The sequence below is a fragment of the Cyprinus carpio genome, chromosome A20 (assembly GCF_018340385.1).
Source record: "Cyprinus carpio isolate SPL01 chromosome A20, ASM1834038v1, whole genome shotgun sequence".
Classification (NCBI taxonomy): Eukaryota; Metazoa; Chordata; class Actinopteri; order Cypriniformes; family Cyprinidae; genus Cyprinus; species Cyprinus carpio.
The window spans coordinates 3,453,324-3,472,061 of NC_056591.1; the positions used below are offsets into that span (position 1 = coordinate 3,453,324).

The window sequence follows — 18,738 nt, forward strand, 5'->3', positions numbered from 1 at the left end:
TTTTTGTTATCAGTTGTACATTTGGGCTTTATGTTACATCTTCTGCTGTTTAATGAAAGTTTATTGAATTGTTTAAGTATCGTGTGTCACCATGATGGTGTTTTGTGTTTGCATGAATGACTTTGTGCACCTTCTATATATTAATATAAACTTCTGCTTGTGGCGAAGCTACTTGTGATGAACTTCGATTCTTCATGTGGCTTTCTCTTTTACCACCTGCATTATTATGGTGGTTGTCAGTATGTTAAAGGTACAAAACAGATTTTAATAGCAGTGTGCGTTGTTGTATTTACTGGTTTACATTCAAATTTTCTTGTTTGTGTAAATAACAGTTTTATACTGTAAAATTTACAGTTTTTGGCCGTAATTGTGTTTACAGTTTTTCTGTATTTTTTACAAAAGTATTCTGGCAACCACAGCTGCCAAAATTATTTTGTAAAAACTACAGACTTTTTTTTACAGTGTATATAAAACACTTTGAATGTTCCGTTTTTGTATATGATAAAACATCATAACAATAGCTAATTCTAAAATGTCTCTTTACTCTTTATGGTCTCTCTACTTTGATAACATCAGCTTACTGTTAAGAAAGGGTGTTTGGAGTTCTGGAGGACCCGGTTTTCAGTAAGTGTGTGTGCTACCTCATCCTATAAATAAATAAGTAATGAAAAGAATTTGTTAGAACTTCTTGTATGCAGTTACTACAATTTATGTCTATAGTTAGAACTTGCCAAAATATATTGTATAGGCAAATACATAACCCAATGTTTAAATTTACTCGAAAAAAAAAAAAAAAAAAGCAGACAGAATAAAAACAAAGGACCTACTTTTGCTACTATAACCTCCTTTTTAAGAATTTTCATGGCATAGTATTTGCCCGTGGCTTTCTCCTTCACCAGTATGACCTTCCCAAAAGTGCCTTTCCCCAAGAGTTTGAGGTATTCAAAGTCATGCATTGTCTACACAACATAAAGAAAAGTCTTTGAGAAAAACAGTTTTAAAATATCCAATATCATTTTAAAAATCTAATTTAAGGTACAAAAAAAAAAAAAAAAGTATTTTACACAGAATATTTTTAGTCTTTTTTCACAATTTGAGTGAACTGAGGTTCACTTCATCTTATAGTGTTTACTCTGAGTTGTTTAGCAACCTTAAAAAAGAACAGATAAAATACTTTAACCTAAAAAAACTAACAAAAAACACACTTTATATTTAAATTTGTGTAGAAACTGTAGAGAGAGGACAAAAAAATATAAGTGTACTCCTACCACTTTGAGTCGAGGTTTGGACAGGTACATCTCCATGTCCATGGGGTCAGGTGAAGAGTCCAGTCTCTCTTCCTCCTGCTTGTGTAGACTATCTGCCACAGCCTGGATAGCCTTCGTCCACTCCTCTCTGCCAAAAACAAGAAAATCATGCAGGGTATCTATTATTTTACAGCTTTCTTTTGTTCAGTGAGTTAAAAAATTTACTTTAGGGAACTTGAGGAGTGCAATCATGAATTTAAGCAAAACAGTAGATGAACTGTACTGTATACTGTCTGCTTCTGAAAATGACATACCAACCTTTCCTCTGGGGTCTCAACATGAAAAGTGCGTTCAATAACAGTAGTCCACTGCAGACACCTAATAATAAAGGTGTTTGCCTTTGGTCGCTCTGTCTTCATCAGCTGACATTCTGAGAGAATACAAGAGAGAGAGAGAAAGAGTGTTTTTTTATTTTGTTATTTTGGGATTCTTGAGAGGGGTTAGGAAAGGATGCAAATGGGGACAAATACAACAAAAAGCAGTGTTTGCGTGTGTGCGATGTGTGTTCCTTTGCAAACTGATAAAACAAAATGGCTACCTACGGGCCACTGAGAAGTTATTAAGTGGAGTTTCCAGCTGGTCAACATCTTGTGGTCGCTCTTTGTACCCAATAAATGTTCCATCACTCTTGAGTAAGAAATATCTTGGTCTCCATGTTTTTATGTATTCTCCTGGAAATAAACAGATCAGTAGAACAAAACACTTCCAAACATAAACATTTCTGTATTAATATTTTAATAAATCTATGTTATGCTAGCATGGAGAACTAAATACATAAACACTATTGTGTTCCTATTATTAAGACACATTTAAACTGGAAGTGGTAATCAAATTTTGTTTTTGTAATATATATTACACATATACACCAATTCTTTAAATGTTTTTGTTGTTTTAAAGTCTTTAATGCTCACCATGGCTGCAATTATTTGATCAAAAAAAAGAAAAAAGAAAAAAAAGGAGTAATATTTTAAAATATTAGCACAGTTTGAAATAGCTGTAATATATGAATTATCAGCAGTCATTACTCCTGTCTTCAGTGTGTCATGATCAATCAAAAATCATTCTTTGATAATCTAAGATGATAATTTGGTGCTCAGTAAACATTTATTATTATTATTAATGGTGAAAACTGCTAAATAACTTTGATGAATAGAAAGTTTCAAAGAACTGCATTTATTTTTAAATATAAATCTTTTGAAACATTATAAATTTGCTTACTGTCACCCTTTTTTTTTGATAAATTATGATCTGATAAATTTTTTGTTGAATAAAAGCAAAAATCCTACTGACGATAAACTTTTGAATGATAGCCTATAAGATAAATATTTGTATAGTTTACATGAAGTACAGTTTAGGAAGATTATAAGTGGAGTGGTGTGATGTTATACTTAATCTAAAACTTTTTTTTCAGCATTATGTACATTTCCTTATAATTATCATGCAGTTTTACATGGAAAAATTCTGCTTTTAAAAATGTCACACCACAAGGCTGTTTAAAAGAAAGGGTGATTAAAATGATAAAAGCCTACAAGAAATGGTGACCAGTAACAGAGCGTTACATATAACATATAAAAAGACTTTCCATTTAACATTTATATTTTTACAATTTTAAATTAAACTTTTGATGTTAATATAACAGAAAGTGGGGGGTGGCACCAGTAAAATTTTGTCTGAGCCCTGTGAAATTAAGCTATAGCTCTTATTATATTACCAATTGTAGAGTGCAATACAGTTATTACAACACTGTAAAACCCGACAAGTAACTTAACTCAAACCGTTTGAGTAAACAGATATCCTTAAAAACCTGACAAAACCATTTGAAGAAAACCGATTGCCTTAAACCATTTAAGTTTTAAGACTAACACACTGTAAAACCAGACAAGTAACGTAACTCAAACCTTTTGTGTAAACAAATATCCTTAAAAACATGACAAGTTGGGTTTACTCAAACCGTTTGAGGAAACCGATTGCCTTAAACCATTTAAGTTTTAAAACTTAACAGTTATGAGTACTCTGGACTTAATTCAGTTGAGTTCACTGAAAGAGAGATATACATTGCAATTAAGTAATTAAGTGATTAATTGAGTGATAATTGAGCATAAGTGATGAACACCTGCTGTTAACATACAGAATTACTGAAGAAAAGAGAGAAAGGAACTACAACTGACTTCAGACACAGCCTCACTAAAACCTGACAAGTTATGTTAACTCCAAACCGTTTGAGGAAACCGATTGCCTTAAACCATTTAAGTTTTAAAACTAATAGTTGTGAGTACTCTGAACTTAATTCAGTTGAGTTCACTGAAAGAAGATATACATTGCAATTAAATAATTAAGTGATTAATTGAGTGATAATTGTGAATTAGTGATGAACAGCTGATATTTTTTTTGTTTGTTTTTTTTTATGGTTGTATTGTGGGGGATAAATCTGACTTCGTTACAAGCCTTAGATAAAATAAACTGAAATAAAATACATGAAATCTCTCAAGATCTGATTAAACAACCCAACAAACAGCATCACCAGCTCCACTTATTAATAACCAGACTGACTTTATTTCTGTCAGACGTCTACAGAAGATCTGATTGAGAATTAACTAAGGTTTAGATGTTGATTTATGTTTTCATTTAAAGTAACCATGTTAGAGATCAGTGTTTGTTTTAGTTGGGCTCTTGACCCTTGATTTCTGTCTTAGTTTTTTCTTTGGCTGTTGTAACCATTTGTTGTAACTTGAAAGCCCAGAGAAAATATCATCAGGTGTTATACACACACTCACACTCTTAGAAACTGTTTTTATCCAAAGCAACTTACAGTGCATTCAGGTTAGCGTTTTGTTTTTTTTTATGTAACCTGTACCTAGATGTTGGTTGTTATACTGTATATTGGTGATGACAATCATTGATTATTGAACTGTTTGGAGTATAATCTCTGATGAAATAGGTGTTGTGTAATTAGTTGGATTGATTACAGTTAAAGTGATTCTAAGATCCAGTGGTTCTGTGTTAATCAGTTAATATAAAGAACTTTCCAAACAGTTTGGTCTTCTATGTTGTCGCTTGGTCACACACAGACATCAATAATCAGAATATGAACCTCAACAATGGTTATGAAAAAAAAAACATGCTGCAATGCATGCTGGGTACTATGGTAATACAAAACTCATCCATGGCTCCCAGCATGCTCTGCTGCATTTTTTTTTTTTTTTTTTTTATTGTCACCATTGTTGAGGTTCATATGCTGATTATTGATGTCTGTGTGTGACTAAGTGACACCACAGAAAACCAAACTGTTTGGAAAGTCCTTTATATTAACTGATTATCATAGAACCACTGGGGTCAGTAAATTTTTTTAAGAAATTAATACTTTTATTCAGTAAGCATGCATTAAATCAATCCAACTAACTATAGAACAACTATTTAGTAAGATTTTGAACTCTGAACAGCTCCATAATTGATGATTATCATCACCAATATGCTGTACAACAACCAATACCTGATCATATTTTCTCTGGGTTTTTTGAGTTATAACAAACATGTTTCAAAAACACATGGTTACAACGTCCAAAAAAAATAAAATAATCTAAGACAGAAATCAAGGGTCAAGAGCCCAACTAAAGCAAACACTGATCTCTAACATGGTTACTTCAAGTGAAACAATAAATCAACATCTAAACCTTAGTTAATTCTCAATAAGATCTTCTGTAGACGTCTGACAGAAATAAAGTCAGTCTGGTTACTAATAAGTGGAGCTGGTGATGCTGTTTGTTAACAGCAGCTGTTCATCACTAAAGCTCAATCAGCACTTAATTAATCACTTGATTACATAATTGCAAAGTTTTAAAACTTACATGGTTTAAGTAAAGGCAATCTGTTTACTCAAACGGTTTGAGTTACTGTGACTTGTCAGGTTTTACAGTGAACCTGTCATACTTAAAAACAGAATAATATGATTAGTGAATAATTACTTTCCAATTAAACTGCATATGCATTCAGTGATACACAGGTAACCTATTCGGTTGTTAAGTGGTGATGTAAGAAGCGGTGTTTCTGGGTCCAAGCCTCTACTCGCTTCACTTGAGAATACTACCTCAGCAGTCGTTTATGAGCACTGTTTATTCATATTAAACATTTAAAGCTAAACATTTTCAAACTTACGGTGTACACTACAGTCTCCATGCTCACAGCCAGAGCCGGCCAAGCCACTATGCGACCTTTGCAATTGCAAAGGGCCCCGTGGCCAGCAGAGGGCCCCCTAGAGTCACTGCTAGCTAGTGGGTGAAAAAAATCATATATCAAAAGTAACATAAAATAAATAAATAAAAAGAAATGGGCCTACAGCGCTCTTTATCAGTCATCATGATAAGCACAGTTGTTATTTATTTAGTTCTTTATTATGGGGGGTTTCCCCGCGAATCTTGACCCTGACTGACCCCTATGATGTCACTCGTCACCTGGTCAGTGTCTGTCAGTCAGTTACTCCGACGTCGACGATGTCTGACAAGAAACGAAAATATCTTTCTGACCATGAAAAACGACAAAAGAAGAGGCTGGAAGAAGAGAATAAGCAAGAAGATAAAGGAACGTAAATCTGTAGGCTTAATTTTCTGATACCTGTGTAGCGTGAACCAGACAAATTAAAGATTCGATCGGGAGCCTGGTTGAAACATGAGCCGAATTCCACAGAAAGGCAGGATGTTGTAAATCAACTCCCAGCACCACAGTCTGATAACCGACTCTTTCACAGAACAGCTTTCAACATTTACACCATTAGAACAATTATTGACAATTTCAATTCGAAGAAGAGATTGTCTAATTTGGGGCAAGTAATCGAAGAGATGGACAGTCTGAGCCTCACATGTAAAGCCATGACAGAGAAAACAAGATCGTTGGATTGACTTCCCCCCACCTAGCAAAACCAGACTGAAATTCCTAAGGAGACCTGTTAACCCGTCTGGTCTCCACAGGGCATATCCTTACTCCCCAGAATGGCACAGAGAATGCCTTCCAATGCATATATGCACCAAAATGAACTCAAAAAAGACTTCTAAATGGATATCAGTCCATTGCTTAACTCCATATCATTTATGTAACCGACACATTTGATTTTAATGTTTCTAATCACTTATTGTGTATGTCTTTTTAAATAACTCTTGAATAGCTTAAGGGATCATATTCATGTTTAGTATGTGTGTGTTCGAATATTCTTGCTTGAAACGTTTCTGACCATTAGTTATTTGTCAAATGTATCATATTCTTGTTATAGGAATCATGTCCAAATTATACCCTGCAAGAGCGGGAAAATTCGGACCTCGTGCTTGATAAGATAACATATGATTTATGAATGGGTGGGACAAACAATGCAACACACGAGAAAAGACAATATCTAATTGGTCAAGACAACATTTGAGGTGTGGCCAAAAGGCCAGTTTAAATACTCAGGACACCATCAAATTTTGCTTTTAGCTTTTGTCAAGCTTTTGCTATCAGTCATGCCGGCTTTTAGCTTTGCTTGTAGTTTAAGCTTTTAGTCATGCTTTTAGCGTTTAGCTTTCGTTTAGCTTTTGCTATCAGTCATGCCGGATTTAGCCTGCTTTTAGTCATGCTTTGTCATCACTTTTAGCGTTCTTCGAGCGCGGTTCCAGCGTGCTTCGGCCTGCACGCCTGCTGCTACTTAGCCACGATGAGAAGAAACACCACCTAGTCTCGTCAAACTTTACTTCTTTTCCTTTCCGTTTGAGAGTTTCGTGTTCTGAGTTAAGTTTTGTAACGCCGTGTCTCCGAGTCTGACCTCGCGTGCCCGTCTGAAACTACAACCAGCCCACAACTCTGCATCTTCAGCCAACGCCCAACCACGGGCTTCCCAAGACGTCACTTCAACGACTACTGAACTTCCAGCCAATCAGCAACTTCGGGAAACCCCCTTTTCAGCGACGACAAAGGGAACCCCGTTAAACAGGCAACGCAAGTAACCTCCAGACTCACATCTGTACTGGTGTTATCTTATATAATTTTAACCTCATTGAGGAACTCAGTGCGAGGGTTAATTAAGTGATTAAATGGTTGTTCATGTCTATGCAATTTCACGTATTGCTGTAAACTTGGGATTTCACATTTTCATTCTCTTAAACTCACTCTTTCCTAACGTTCTATCCTCCTGCAACTTGTGTGAATGTGTGAATGCGTGTGCTTATGTGTTAGATTAGTTTATATGTCTTAGATTTATCTAATAAAGCCTTATTTATATTGAAAAGAGAAGTATCTTTTGTTTTGTGCTTACAAGTTAATGTCTTAAACTGCCGATCTTGTTACTGTGCTAATTAATAGTGTTTTCACTATACTTTGGATATTAATATCCAGCGCAGATTTGATGTTAAACGGCTCGTTCAGTGAATCGCTGGCCGTTTCAGTGATCAGCCGTGAAACAGTGATTCTGTTCGAATTCCCTTTAAAATCTTAAATGATTCCCTTTGAGCTAAATTGACCTGTTTCCCTTACACCTGTATGGATAATCTGCAGTCTAAAAGTCAAAAAGGATGCAAACACTTACAGGGAGACGGTGTTGTGAGGTTTTGCGCTTGTGTTCTTCGACTTCGTGTGCAGCCGTGCACGAGCGCAAAACCTCACAACCAGGGGCGCCCCCAAGGGGTGGCCACGGCCACCCCTGTATAAACTCTGGCCACCCCTGTGGCCACCCCTAGGATGATTTGCAGTGGCTACTATTAATTTAAATCTATTTTAAATCTATTAATTTTAGATCTATATAATTTATATATCATTTAATATAGTTACTATCACACGAAGAGTGACGTTTTTCTCCAGAAGTCTGCATAATTGCAAATGTGACATTGATTTTACTTATTGGTCAGAGATATTACTTATTGGACCAGAAAACATTACACAGAATCTCATAGATTACAATTTGCAATTAGACGGATGTACTGTTACTTCCTCTACTGTCAAAAATCTGGGTGTTATATTAGACAGTAACTTGTCTTTTGAAAATCATATTTCCCATGTTATAAAAACAGCATTCTTCCATCTTAGAAAACATTTCCAAGCTATGAAACATGTTACCTGTTCCTGATGCAAGAAAAGCTAGTTCATGCGTTCATGACCTCTAGACTGGACTATTGTAATGCACTGCTAGGTGGTTGTCCTGCATCCTCAATAAACAAGCTACAGGTAGTCCAAAATGCAGCGGCTAGAGTCCTTACCAGGTCAAGGAAAATATGATCATATTACCCCAATTTTACAGTCTCTGCACTGGCTACCTATTAATTTCCGTATCAGTTACAAAATATTATTACTTACTTATAAGGCCCTTAATGGCTTATCTCCTGCGTACCTAACTAGTCTTCTACCACCGCTACAATCCATCACGCTCCCTAAGGTCACAAAACGCTGGACTTTTGATAGTACCTAGGATAGCAAAGTCCACTAAAGGAGGTAGAGCTTTTTCGCATTTGGCTCCCAAACTCTGGAATAGCCTTCCTGATAATGTTCGGGGTTCAGACACACTTCCTCTGTTTAAATCTAGATTAAAAACACACCTCTTTGGCCAAGCATTCAAATAATGCATCTCATAATTTTGGACTGCAGTTAAATCTGATCAAATGCGCATTATTATTCTTTAACTTGGGTTAAACCAATTTCATTTTACTTGGCTGGAACAGCAGCTACGCTAATTATGTCTCTATTTGTTTCTCTGTTTTGCCTCAGCTGTCAGCTAGGATTTACACAAGCTCCAGTCTGGATCCAGAACACCTGAGAAGAGATGATGCCAACCCCTCAGAGGACCTCAGATGATGCTAACCCAGAGACAACATACAGAACTATCACATTTTGCTCTAAGTTTGATTGCATAATTGCTTTTAATAGTGTTAATCGTCTGTTTGTTTACGTCTTTTATTGATTTTTCTGAACATTTCTGCCGTATACACATAAACTGACAGTCACCACTGCTACTACTACATATTGTAGAAACTTAATTTTCTGTAAAGTTGCTTTGCAATGATTTGTATCGTAAAAAGCGATATACAAATAAACTTGAATTGAATTTTATACAACAGTTCAATAAACAAGAAGTTAATATCAAGAGTTTTACGTTTTAGACAACATATTCAGTTTTTGCGCTCTATTTCTAAAAACAAAAATCATTCCAAACACAGCCACTGTTTTGCGTCTCTGAGCAACATGATAGTGTTTCGTTCCTGAATGAATCAACCGTTTAAATGATTCGGTTCAATCGCAATGACTCACTTATTAACAGTGACTCGCTGCCACCTACTGGCTGTTTTAATTTCACATTTAAGGTACCATTTCAAATTTTAAACAATTTCAAACATCAGTTTTCAATGTTTTATGTTTAAAATATCAAAACATTATTTATTAATTTGTAACTCCAGGTTAAAGTATTCCATGTCCCTCAGAGCTCCATTAAACAGTGTGTAAAAACATCTAAATGGCTCTTCAGATGCAGTTTCTGTTTTCTCTGCATTGCAAAGATCAATTTTGTTGATACTGATTGCATTTGCTTGGTAACAGCCCAAATGCAAGTGTCTGATGTAAAGGTAAAAAAAAAAAAAAAAAAAGCCTCAGCTGTCAGCACACTTAGAAATAAGATATCAGCACAATAACACACACAGCAAAATATTGTCTAATTTTCGTTATCGATAAAATCCCAGAAATCACAGAGATATAATTTTTTTTGTCAATATTGCAAACCCTTTATTTATTTATTTATTTTTTGATGTGCCACCCCAAGATTTACTGTGGCCTCATCTGGCCACCCCTATTAAAATTTTCTGGGGGCGCCACTGCTCACAACACCCTCCCCTGTCGGTGATTGGTTGGAACACTATTTGTTTTGGTTTTGAGTGGTTGGTGAAACCAATTGTTTTTGTGTGCAGATCTCAGAGCCTAGGCTGCCTACAGAGACACGTTTTTTTGACGGTCTGCTTATGGGGCAGGCAGCTAGCGGATCGTTAGGAAAGATTAGATGAATGTGATCATTTATGGTTGGGCCTTTTTTGGGCCTGAAATCGCTGATACAACTTTTAATTCAATTTTTTGTTTTTTAGCAAATTACTTTTTTTCCAAGGAGACCATGTATGCATGTGCGCACACACAAATACACAAGTTTGGATTTTAATAGTTCTGTTGAAATGTTACCTAATTCTTATTATTGTTACTATTAATCTTGTTTTTGGTGCTTTAGATGTTATTGTTAATTTTGTTTATTTGAAAAATTCAAACATTTAAATGTTCTATTTATCATTTATTTTATATAATATTTTATTTAAATGTTATTCTATTTGCTCTATTTCATTTAAATTATATATAGATAAATTGATGGTCACTGAAAATCACTTTATCAGTCTTTATTCAGCAAGTTCATCAGTGTGTGTTCGTTGCACTGCACTGCCATTCAGCTCAGTGGTATCATAATTTTCCTGTTAGACATCAAACATGGAACTCAACTCAAGAACTCAAGGTCTTTTATTGTCATTCTGTACATGTTGTCACATAAGAACGAAATACTTACTCAGGACCAGCAGCGTAAAAAAGATAATTAACATACAGCATACATAGAATAATTAAAACATAATGTAATAGACTAAAAAATGTAAAAATAACATAGTAGATACATATTTACAGTATAGTTATAAGGTAGTCATTGCTTTTCTTTAGGCCTTACTTAAAACGGTCCAACCAAATTTTGCTTAGGGCCCCCAAAGGTCTAGGGCCGGCTCTGCTTTTTGTTTAGGAATTACTAATAATTTGTATATTTATTTATTTTTATTTTTATTTATATTTTCATTGTCTGACCATCTGGGATTTCGGTATGGAGTTAAAGGTTAGGATTCTAATTTTCTTGGTAGTATTATATCGCATTGTGAGTGTATATTAGCACTTTTTGTCGTTTTCTCGTGGTATCAGATAGAGCAGTGTGTTGTTTTTTTTGTTTGTTTTTTTTTTTTTGTATCTGATAGAGCGTTTGGACACGGAAGAGGTCAGTCTTAACCGAGCGGCAACCTCGCGCTCTCTCTCGTGAAGCCAATAAGGAAGTGACTAAAACTTTAATTCATCGACTGGCCGCTTGAGGCTGGCTGCAAAAGGGAGTCAGTCCCATAGACTCCTCGTGTTAAAATGTCTTAACCGAGCAAATGATTTTACAGCAATTTTGAAAAAAACGATTTTTTTTATTTCTATAACTCATCCGTTTGTTCTGCATAATTAAGGGCGTGGCCACTTGAGTGACAGGTGGAGAGCCGCTGCTGGTGGGCGTGGCTTCAGCAACCAGCTCCCGCCTTTTTGCCCATTTTCGATTATCCGGGACCGGGAGTCGCGCGGGGGAATGACGCTTCAAGTGGGAAGCAGACAACGGACGGTTTGCTAAAGCTCCGCGTGGCGTCGAGGAGGAAACGTCAGGACAAATTAATAGATTCTAAAAGGACAAAACAGGAACGGTTCTTGAGTTGAAGTAATGGTCGATTCTTCGGATGATGGTAATTAAGATATGGACTTCCAAGAAGTACGATATAATAAAAGGAAAAAAGGAAGTAACATGGGTGATGAGTCTGAATATGAGAAACTATGTACAAGTAAAACCAGGGATTCAGGGCAAAGGATGATGAGAAACAGTGAGGAAAAGGAAATAAAAGTTATGATTACATTTGTCAAACAAGCAGAGCAATACATGCATCCTGTTAAATTATCAAAAGCGATAGAAAAAGAAGTGGGATCAGTGAAAGGGGCAGCGTGTCTGAGCAATGGAAGAGTCTTGATTAAATGTAAAGATGAAAATCAGAAGGCAAAGATTCTAAAACTGAAAACACTAGGTGGTGGTAAAATAAGTTGTGCTGGAATAGATGTGAAGAAATGTGGCGTTATTTCAGCAGTACCCTTAAGTGTAACTATGGAAGAAGTAAAAGGAAACTTGATTGGAGGTAAAGTTGCTTTGGCTAGAAGATTGACGACATGGAAAGATAATGAAAAATGTGATAGTCTTTCTGTGCTGTTACACTTTGTAGACAACAATCTACCAGTCAAGGTGAAGCTAGGTTTCATCAGTTATGTGGTACGGGAGTATGTACCCCCTCCTTTGCGTTGTTATAAGTGTCAGTGCATAGGTCATACTGCTGCTGTTTGCAAAGGGAAAATGCGTTGTGCAAAATGTAGAGGGGAGCATGAATACGGGAAGTGTCAGGAAGGAGCTGAGATCAAGTGTTGCAACTGTGGGGGAGAACACAGCGCTGCATATGCAGGATGTCCAGTACAGCAACAAGCTCGTGAAATCCAAAAGGTAAAATCCACCCAGAATGTAACATATGCAGAAGCAGCTCGTAGAGTGAAACATGTAGACGATACAAGAATGCATATTGGACCGGAACAAACCTCTCAGAATGACAAGTCAATGGAACAGCTGAACTTGATAAAGAATGACTCAAATGACAACATTAACATGAGCAAAACTGATTTTGTGGCATTTATCTGTGCAGTGGTGAATGGCACTGGGCAGGTGGAAAGAAGATCTGATAAAAATTGTGGCAGAATGTGCAAACAAATTCTTGAACTGCATTGGTATATCAGCAGAGCAAGTTCACAAGATTCTACAGTCTAAAGAAGGGAGAACAGAAGGTAGTATAACAACAAATTATGATGCATCTCAATGTAATGATATATAACATTATCATGTCCTTCCTGTTGCTTCATTGGAATGCCAGAAGCTTAATCGCTAATGGACAGGAGTTTAAAAAGTATATTGCAGATATGAATAAATCTCCTGATATCATTTGTATACAAGAAACGTGGTTATGCAAGTCATTAGATTTTAAGATGAACGGCTATGAGGTAATAAGGAAGGACAGGATTAATGGTAGAGGTGGAGGGTGTGCAACATTCATAAAAGAAAATGTGATATATAGACAAATAAATAATGAAGGTAATATAGAGAGCATATGTATAGAATTAATGGGTACACAGGGGGTAATCAGAGTGTTAAATTTCTATAATCCATGTTCAGAATTAACAATAGACATCCTGAAAAGTGCCATGGGAGAAAAGGCAAACAAAATGATTATATGTGGTGATTTTAATGCTCACAATTGTATTTGGGGTAGTAAGAGTACAGATAAAAATGGAGAAATAATAGAAGAGTTCATGGAAGATAACTCTTTAGTATGTTTAAATGATGGTAATCCAACAAGAATAGACATAGCGAGAGGTGGAATGTCATGTTTGGATGTCACAGTAGTTTCAGCATCATTAGCTGGCAAATGTATGTGGTCAGTATCTAAGGATAATATAGGAAGTGATCATTTTCCAGTGACGTGTATTTCAAAATAAGATTCAGCTACAAAAATGTAATTATGGTGTAAGATGGATATATAAGAAAGCAGATTGGGGAAAACTTCAAATGTTATGTGAAGAACAATTCAAAAATCTGTCAGTAGAGGGTAGTGTTGATGACAGATATAATAAAGTAGTGAATGGCATTTATTTTGCAGCCTCTCAGTCTATCCCACTATCAAGTGGTAAAAGTACAAGAAAGAATGTACCATGGTGGTCAGAGGAGTGCTCGGTAGCAATCAGAGAAAGGAATAAAGCATTTCAGGTCTTAAAAAGAACACTCACCCCAGAAGCAGTCATAGATTATCAAAGAAAAAGGGCTTATGTTAAAAAGATTATTAAAAGTACAAAAAAGTTAGCATGGCAAAATTTTTGTGATACAATAGGGAGGGAAACCGAAATAAATGCAGTCTGGCGTATGATTAAAAAGATGAATGGAATTAACAGCTTTAAAAAAATACCTGTAATGGAGGAAAATGGGAAGGTAGCTATCACAGATAAAGATAAGGCTATTATGTTGGCTCAAACATTTGCTAAAGCTCATAGCATTGAAAATTTAGATGATACATTTTTAACAAGACGACAACAAATTAACAATATCTATGGAGATTCTTGCAAGAAAAAGCAAGATTTTAATAATAGTTTGGATGATGAGTTTAGTTATTTTGAATTAAAAACAGCAATCAATAACTCAAAGAGTACCACACCAGGAAGAGATATGATAAGTTATAGAATTTTAAAGAAATTATCACCAAAAGCATTAGAAGCATTATTGGACTTATATAATTATATATGGAATGAGGGTATCCTTCCTAAACAATGGAAAACGGCAGTTGTGCTCCCTCTAGCTAAGCCTGGTAAGGATATAACAAAATCTAGTAGTTATAGACCCATCGCTCTTACCTCTACACTATGTAAAGTAATGGAAAAAATGATTGTGAGGCGAATGAATTACATTTTGGAGAAAAGGGAATTGTTATCAACATTTCAAAGTGGCTTTAGGAAAAGTAGGTCTACAGCAGATGCTTTAGTATTGTTTGAAAATGAAGCTAATAAAGCTTTTGTAATGAAAGAGTACATGTTGGCAGTCTTTTTTGACATAGAGAAGGCATTGAAACTTTGTGGAGGGAAGGTTTGCTAATTAAACTGAACAAAATTAGAATAGGTGGCAAATTTTATAATTGGGTTTTAGATTTTTTATTTGAATGCACTTTTCAGGTGAAAATTGGGGAAGAATTATCAGCTCCTTATAACATTCTAAATGGAACTCCACAGGGTAGTGCAAATAGCCCATTATTGTTTAATTTAATGATCAATGATGTTTTTGATAAAGTTAATAAACCAGGAATAGGATTGGCTCTTTATGCAGATGATGGAGCATTATGGAAGAGAGATCGTAATATTAAAAATGTGGTTAAAGGCATTCAGGAGTCAATTAAAGTAGAAGAATGGTCATTGGATTGGGGTCTAAAGTTTTCAGTTTCAAAAACACAATATATGTTATTCACTAAAAACAAGAGGAATGAACATTTAGAACTGAAGTTGTATGATCAAATATTGGAAAGAGTACCTGTTTTTAAATATCTTGGATTATGGTTTGATGGAAAATTAACATGGAAAAGTCATATCAGTAAAATTGAGTCAAAGTGTAAAAAGATCTTAAAGAGCAGGTCAGATGGGTTTTTGAAAAAAATCTCTCTTTTGCAGTTTATAACGTAGCTATCCTTAAATGAAAACAATCTGCAAAGTTGTTAATCAAAAAAAGTGCATGATAAATAAAGATATTGTCTCTCAAAAGAGAGAGTCGGTTCTGAATCGCCGTAACGAGTCGTTATATGTTCGACTCTTTTGCCTGTTTGCCTGTACGTCACTGGGTACACATTTGCATAATCCCCGCATGCCCGCGAATTACGAACAGAGTCTGATCTGCCCACAAACACTTTTGCTATTAGTGCGTTTACATCATGTTGAGAAGACGCGGTGTTCAAGGATACCACAGAAATACAATTCGAGCCTCTTGTTGTGTGCTTGTCATTTTATCAAGAACTGCTTCTCTAATCTGGGTTTTTACCTTCGTTGGCTTCTAATCTTCTTAATTTGGACTAACAAGCTCTCTGAACCACGACCTGTAAGTAGTACGATTGATACGTTAGGTGTACATTTTCAATTGAGTGCTCAAATAATTTTCAAAATAGGTTTCAAGGTAAAGCACGATATTACTGTCTTACTGAAGTAGTTCTAAAAATTCGCAGTGAACGTAAGAATATGTCGATTATTGTAGACTGACGTTGTTCTAATTACTTTGTTTAATAATAAAGAATGTAGTGTAGCACACAGACTTTATAATAATTGTGAAACTGCTGTTTATTGGAGAAGCACCCGGCTGCAGCCTGCAGATCGAGGCGGGGCTGCACCTGGGGCGGGGTTGCACGTGCAGCCCCGCCCCATACCTACTCTGATTGGTTTGATCGTCTTTCATAGACATACATGATAAGAAATGTGTGTGTAGTTGGTGTAGGACAGAGTATGTTGATTAAAAAGCTAAAAATGCTGTGCAGTTTTATAAAGCCTTCATTATAATGCACAGAAGAAAAAAAAAAAAAACATTAGTCTGTAACTCTCCATGTCTGTCAGGTTATTTTAGGGCTAACAGACGAACAACCTACTACATTTAGTAAATTAATTGGGTTTATTATCCACAGTGGGAGGATCAGGCCTTTAGATAGAAAAATGAATTATGAATTAAATTTTGAAAATTGTATTATTTCATAACATCAGAGTATGAGAAAGGAAATGAAAAGGATGTATCAGTATTGTTTTAATTTATATAACATGACATATTGTTACATATAATAATATGTAATGCAGTTGATAAATGACACTGCAATAATGTGTCTGTGTGCCATTTCAATTTTTATGAAACTTGAATTTTCTTTACTATATTGCAATTTTCCTCCCCTTTATTTCAGGAAAATATGTTGCTCCTCATTTTTTTAAAGTGAAGAAATCAAGAAACTTTCATTTCTACCGGCCAGTGACGATTCTAAAAGGACATACCTGTAATCTGTTGCTATAGTAACGAACGCAATTTCATGATCATCATCCTCTTATTTTAGTGCAGTTGTCACAGCCATTGCAGTCAAATATTGAGATAAACTTTATAAAGTATCATCTATTTATATTAAATTAATATCTTCTCGGATACCCATTTTATGACCATTATTGAGCCGATTCTTTTCAATCAGCTGGAATGATTCTGAACATTCTACAAACCTGATTCCAAAAAAGTTGGGACACTGTACAAATTGTGAATAAAAACAGAATGCAATGATGTGGAAGTTTCAAATTTCAATATTTTATTCAGAATAAAACATAGATGACATATTAAACGTTAAACTGAGAAAGTGTATAATTTTAAGTGAAAAATAAGTTGATTTTAAATTTCATGGCATCAACACATCTCAAAAAAGTTGGGACAAGGCCATGTTTACCACTGTGTGGCATCCCCATTTCTTTTTGTAACAGTCTGTAAACGTCTGGGGACTGAGGAGACAAGTTGCTCAAGTTTAGGAATAGGAATGTTGTCCCATTCTTGTCTAATACAGGCTTCTAGTTGCTCAACTGTCTTAGGTCTTCTTTGTTGCATCTTCCTCTTTATGATGCGCCAAATGTTTTCTATGGGCAGGGGCGTAGCCATCTTTTCAGAAGTGAGGGGGACAGAAATTTATTTATATATATATATATAACATTACAATATAACATTTCTGTAATCTATATAGCCTACCAGTCAACAGTTTTTGAACTGTATGATTTTTAATGTTTTTTAAAGAAGTCTCTTCTGTTCACCAAGCCTGCATTTATTTGATCCAAAGTACAGCAAAAGCAGTAATATTTTGAAATATTTATACTATATAAAATAACTGTTTTCTATTTGAATATATTTTAAATGTCATTTATCCCTGTGATCAAAGGTGAATTTTCAGCATCATTACTCCATTCTTCAGTGTCACATCCTTCAGAAATCATTCTAATATGCTGATTTGCTGAATATCAATATTAAAAACAGATGAGTAGCTACATTTTTTTCAGTATTTCAATGAATAGAAGGATCCAAAGATCAGCATTTATGTGAAATAAAAAGCTTTTGCAACTTTATACACTATATCATTCAAAAGCTTAGAGTCAGTATAATTTTTATTTTTTGGAAAATAAATTATAGAAATTAATACTTTTATTTAGCAAGGATTCTTTAAATTGATCAAAAGTGATGATAAACACATAATTTCACAAAAGATTTCTATTTTAGATAAATGCTGTTCTTCTTTGAACTTTCTATTCATCAAAGAAACCTGAAGAAATTCTACTCCGCTGTTTTCAAAATCATCATAAGTGTTTTTTGAAATCTCAGTAAATTACATTTTTAAATCTATTCAAATAAAAAACAGTTATTTTAAGTAGGTTAGTAAAAATATTTCAAAATTTTACTGTTTTGCTGTACTTTGGATCAAATAATTGCAGGCTTGGAGAACAGAAGGGACTTCTTTAAAAAACATTAACAAGCTTACTGTTCAAAAAACTTTTGACTGGTAGTGTATACTACAGACCAATTAGGACATAAAGTAGCAGTAATGAATTAAAAGAATAAAATTTGATAAAGTATTTTAAGATATTCGGTGCAAAACAAATTTGATTGTGAAAGGATAATTCTACTTCGCGAGCAGCATGTAGGCAACAAAAGACAGCAGAAACCAATAATTTGTTAAGTCTCATTTAGCAGACGCTATACTGTACGTAGGAGAGCATTTAACACACTGAATCCGGCACGACGTGACGAGGTCCATGTGGGTTCTGTTGTCTTTTGACGTTACTGTAGGTTAAATCATAACATGAAAACTTTATCGCGTGATTCGTGTCATCGCGACATACTGTAACATACTTACAGTGTGTGTTTGAAAAAAGGATGTAATCGTCCTGTGCTTTTTTCTGGGGTGCATTTTATCCCAGATGGACTAATAGCAAAGTGAATGAACGAACGAAAATTCACAACAGCAACAAGAGATTTGAAGCTCATAGCAGACGCGCC

General features: G+C 35.0%; 1 protein-coding gene across 7 annotated transcripts in view; it reads right to left on the reverse strand.

Moving 5' to 3' along the window:
* LOC109059197 (RAC-alpha serine/threonine-protein kinase) overlaps positions 1-18,738 on the reverse strand; it is a 53,833-nt gene that overhangs the window by 10,135 nt on the left and 24,960 nt on the right. For 2 of the 7 annotated variants that reach the window (XM_042777391.1, XM_042777386.1), the window contains exons 1-6: positions 3,206-3,263; positions 1,850-1,978; positions 1,566-1,677; positions 1,269-1,395; positions 828-959; positions 582-647 (exon numbers count right to left, since the gene is read on the reverse strand). In XM_042777391.1, the coding sequence (XP_042633325.1) occupies positions 582-647; positions 828-959; positions 1,269-1,395; positions 1,566-1,677; positions 1,850-1,978; positions 3,206-3,236 (597 nt within the window). In that variant the 5' untranslated portion in view covers positions 3,237-3,263. Of the gene's footprint in view, positions 1-581; positions 648-827; positions 960-1,268; positions 1,396-1,565; positions 1,678-1,845; positions 1,979-3,205; positions 3,264-18,738 lie in introns of those variants that run through there. The other 5 variants (XM_042777389.1, XM_042777388.1, XM_042777390.1 and 2 more) reach the window with 4 other exon arrangements.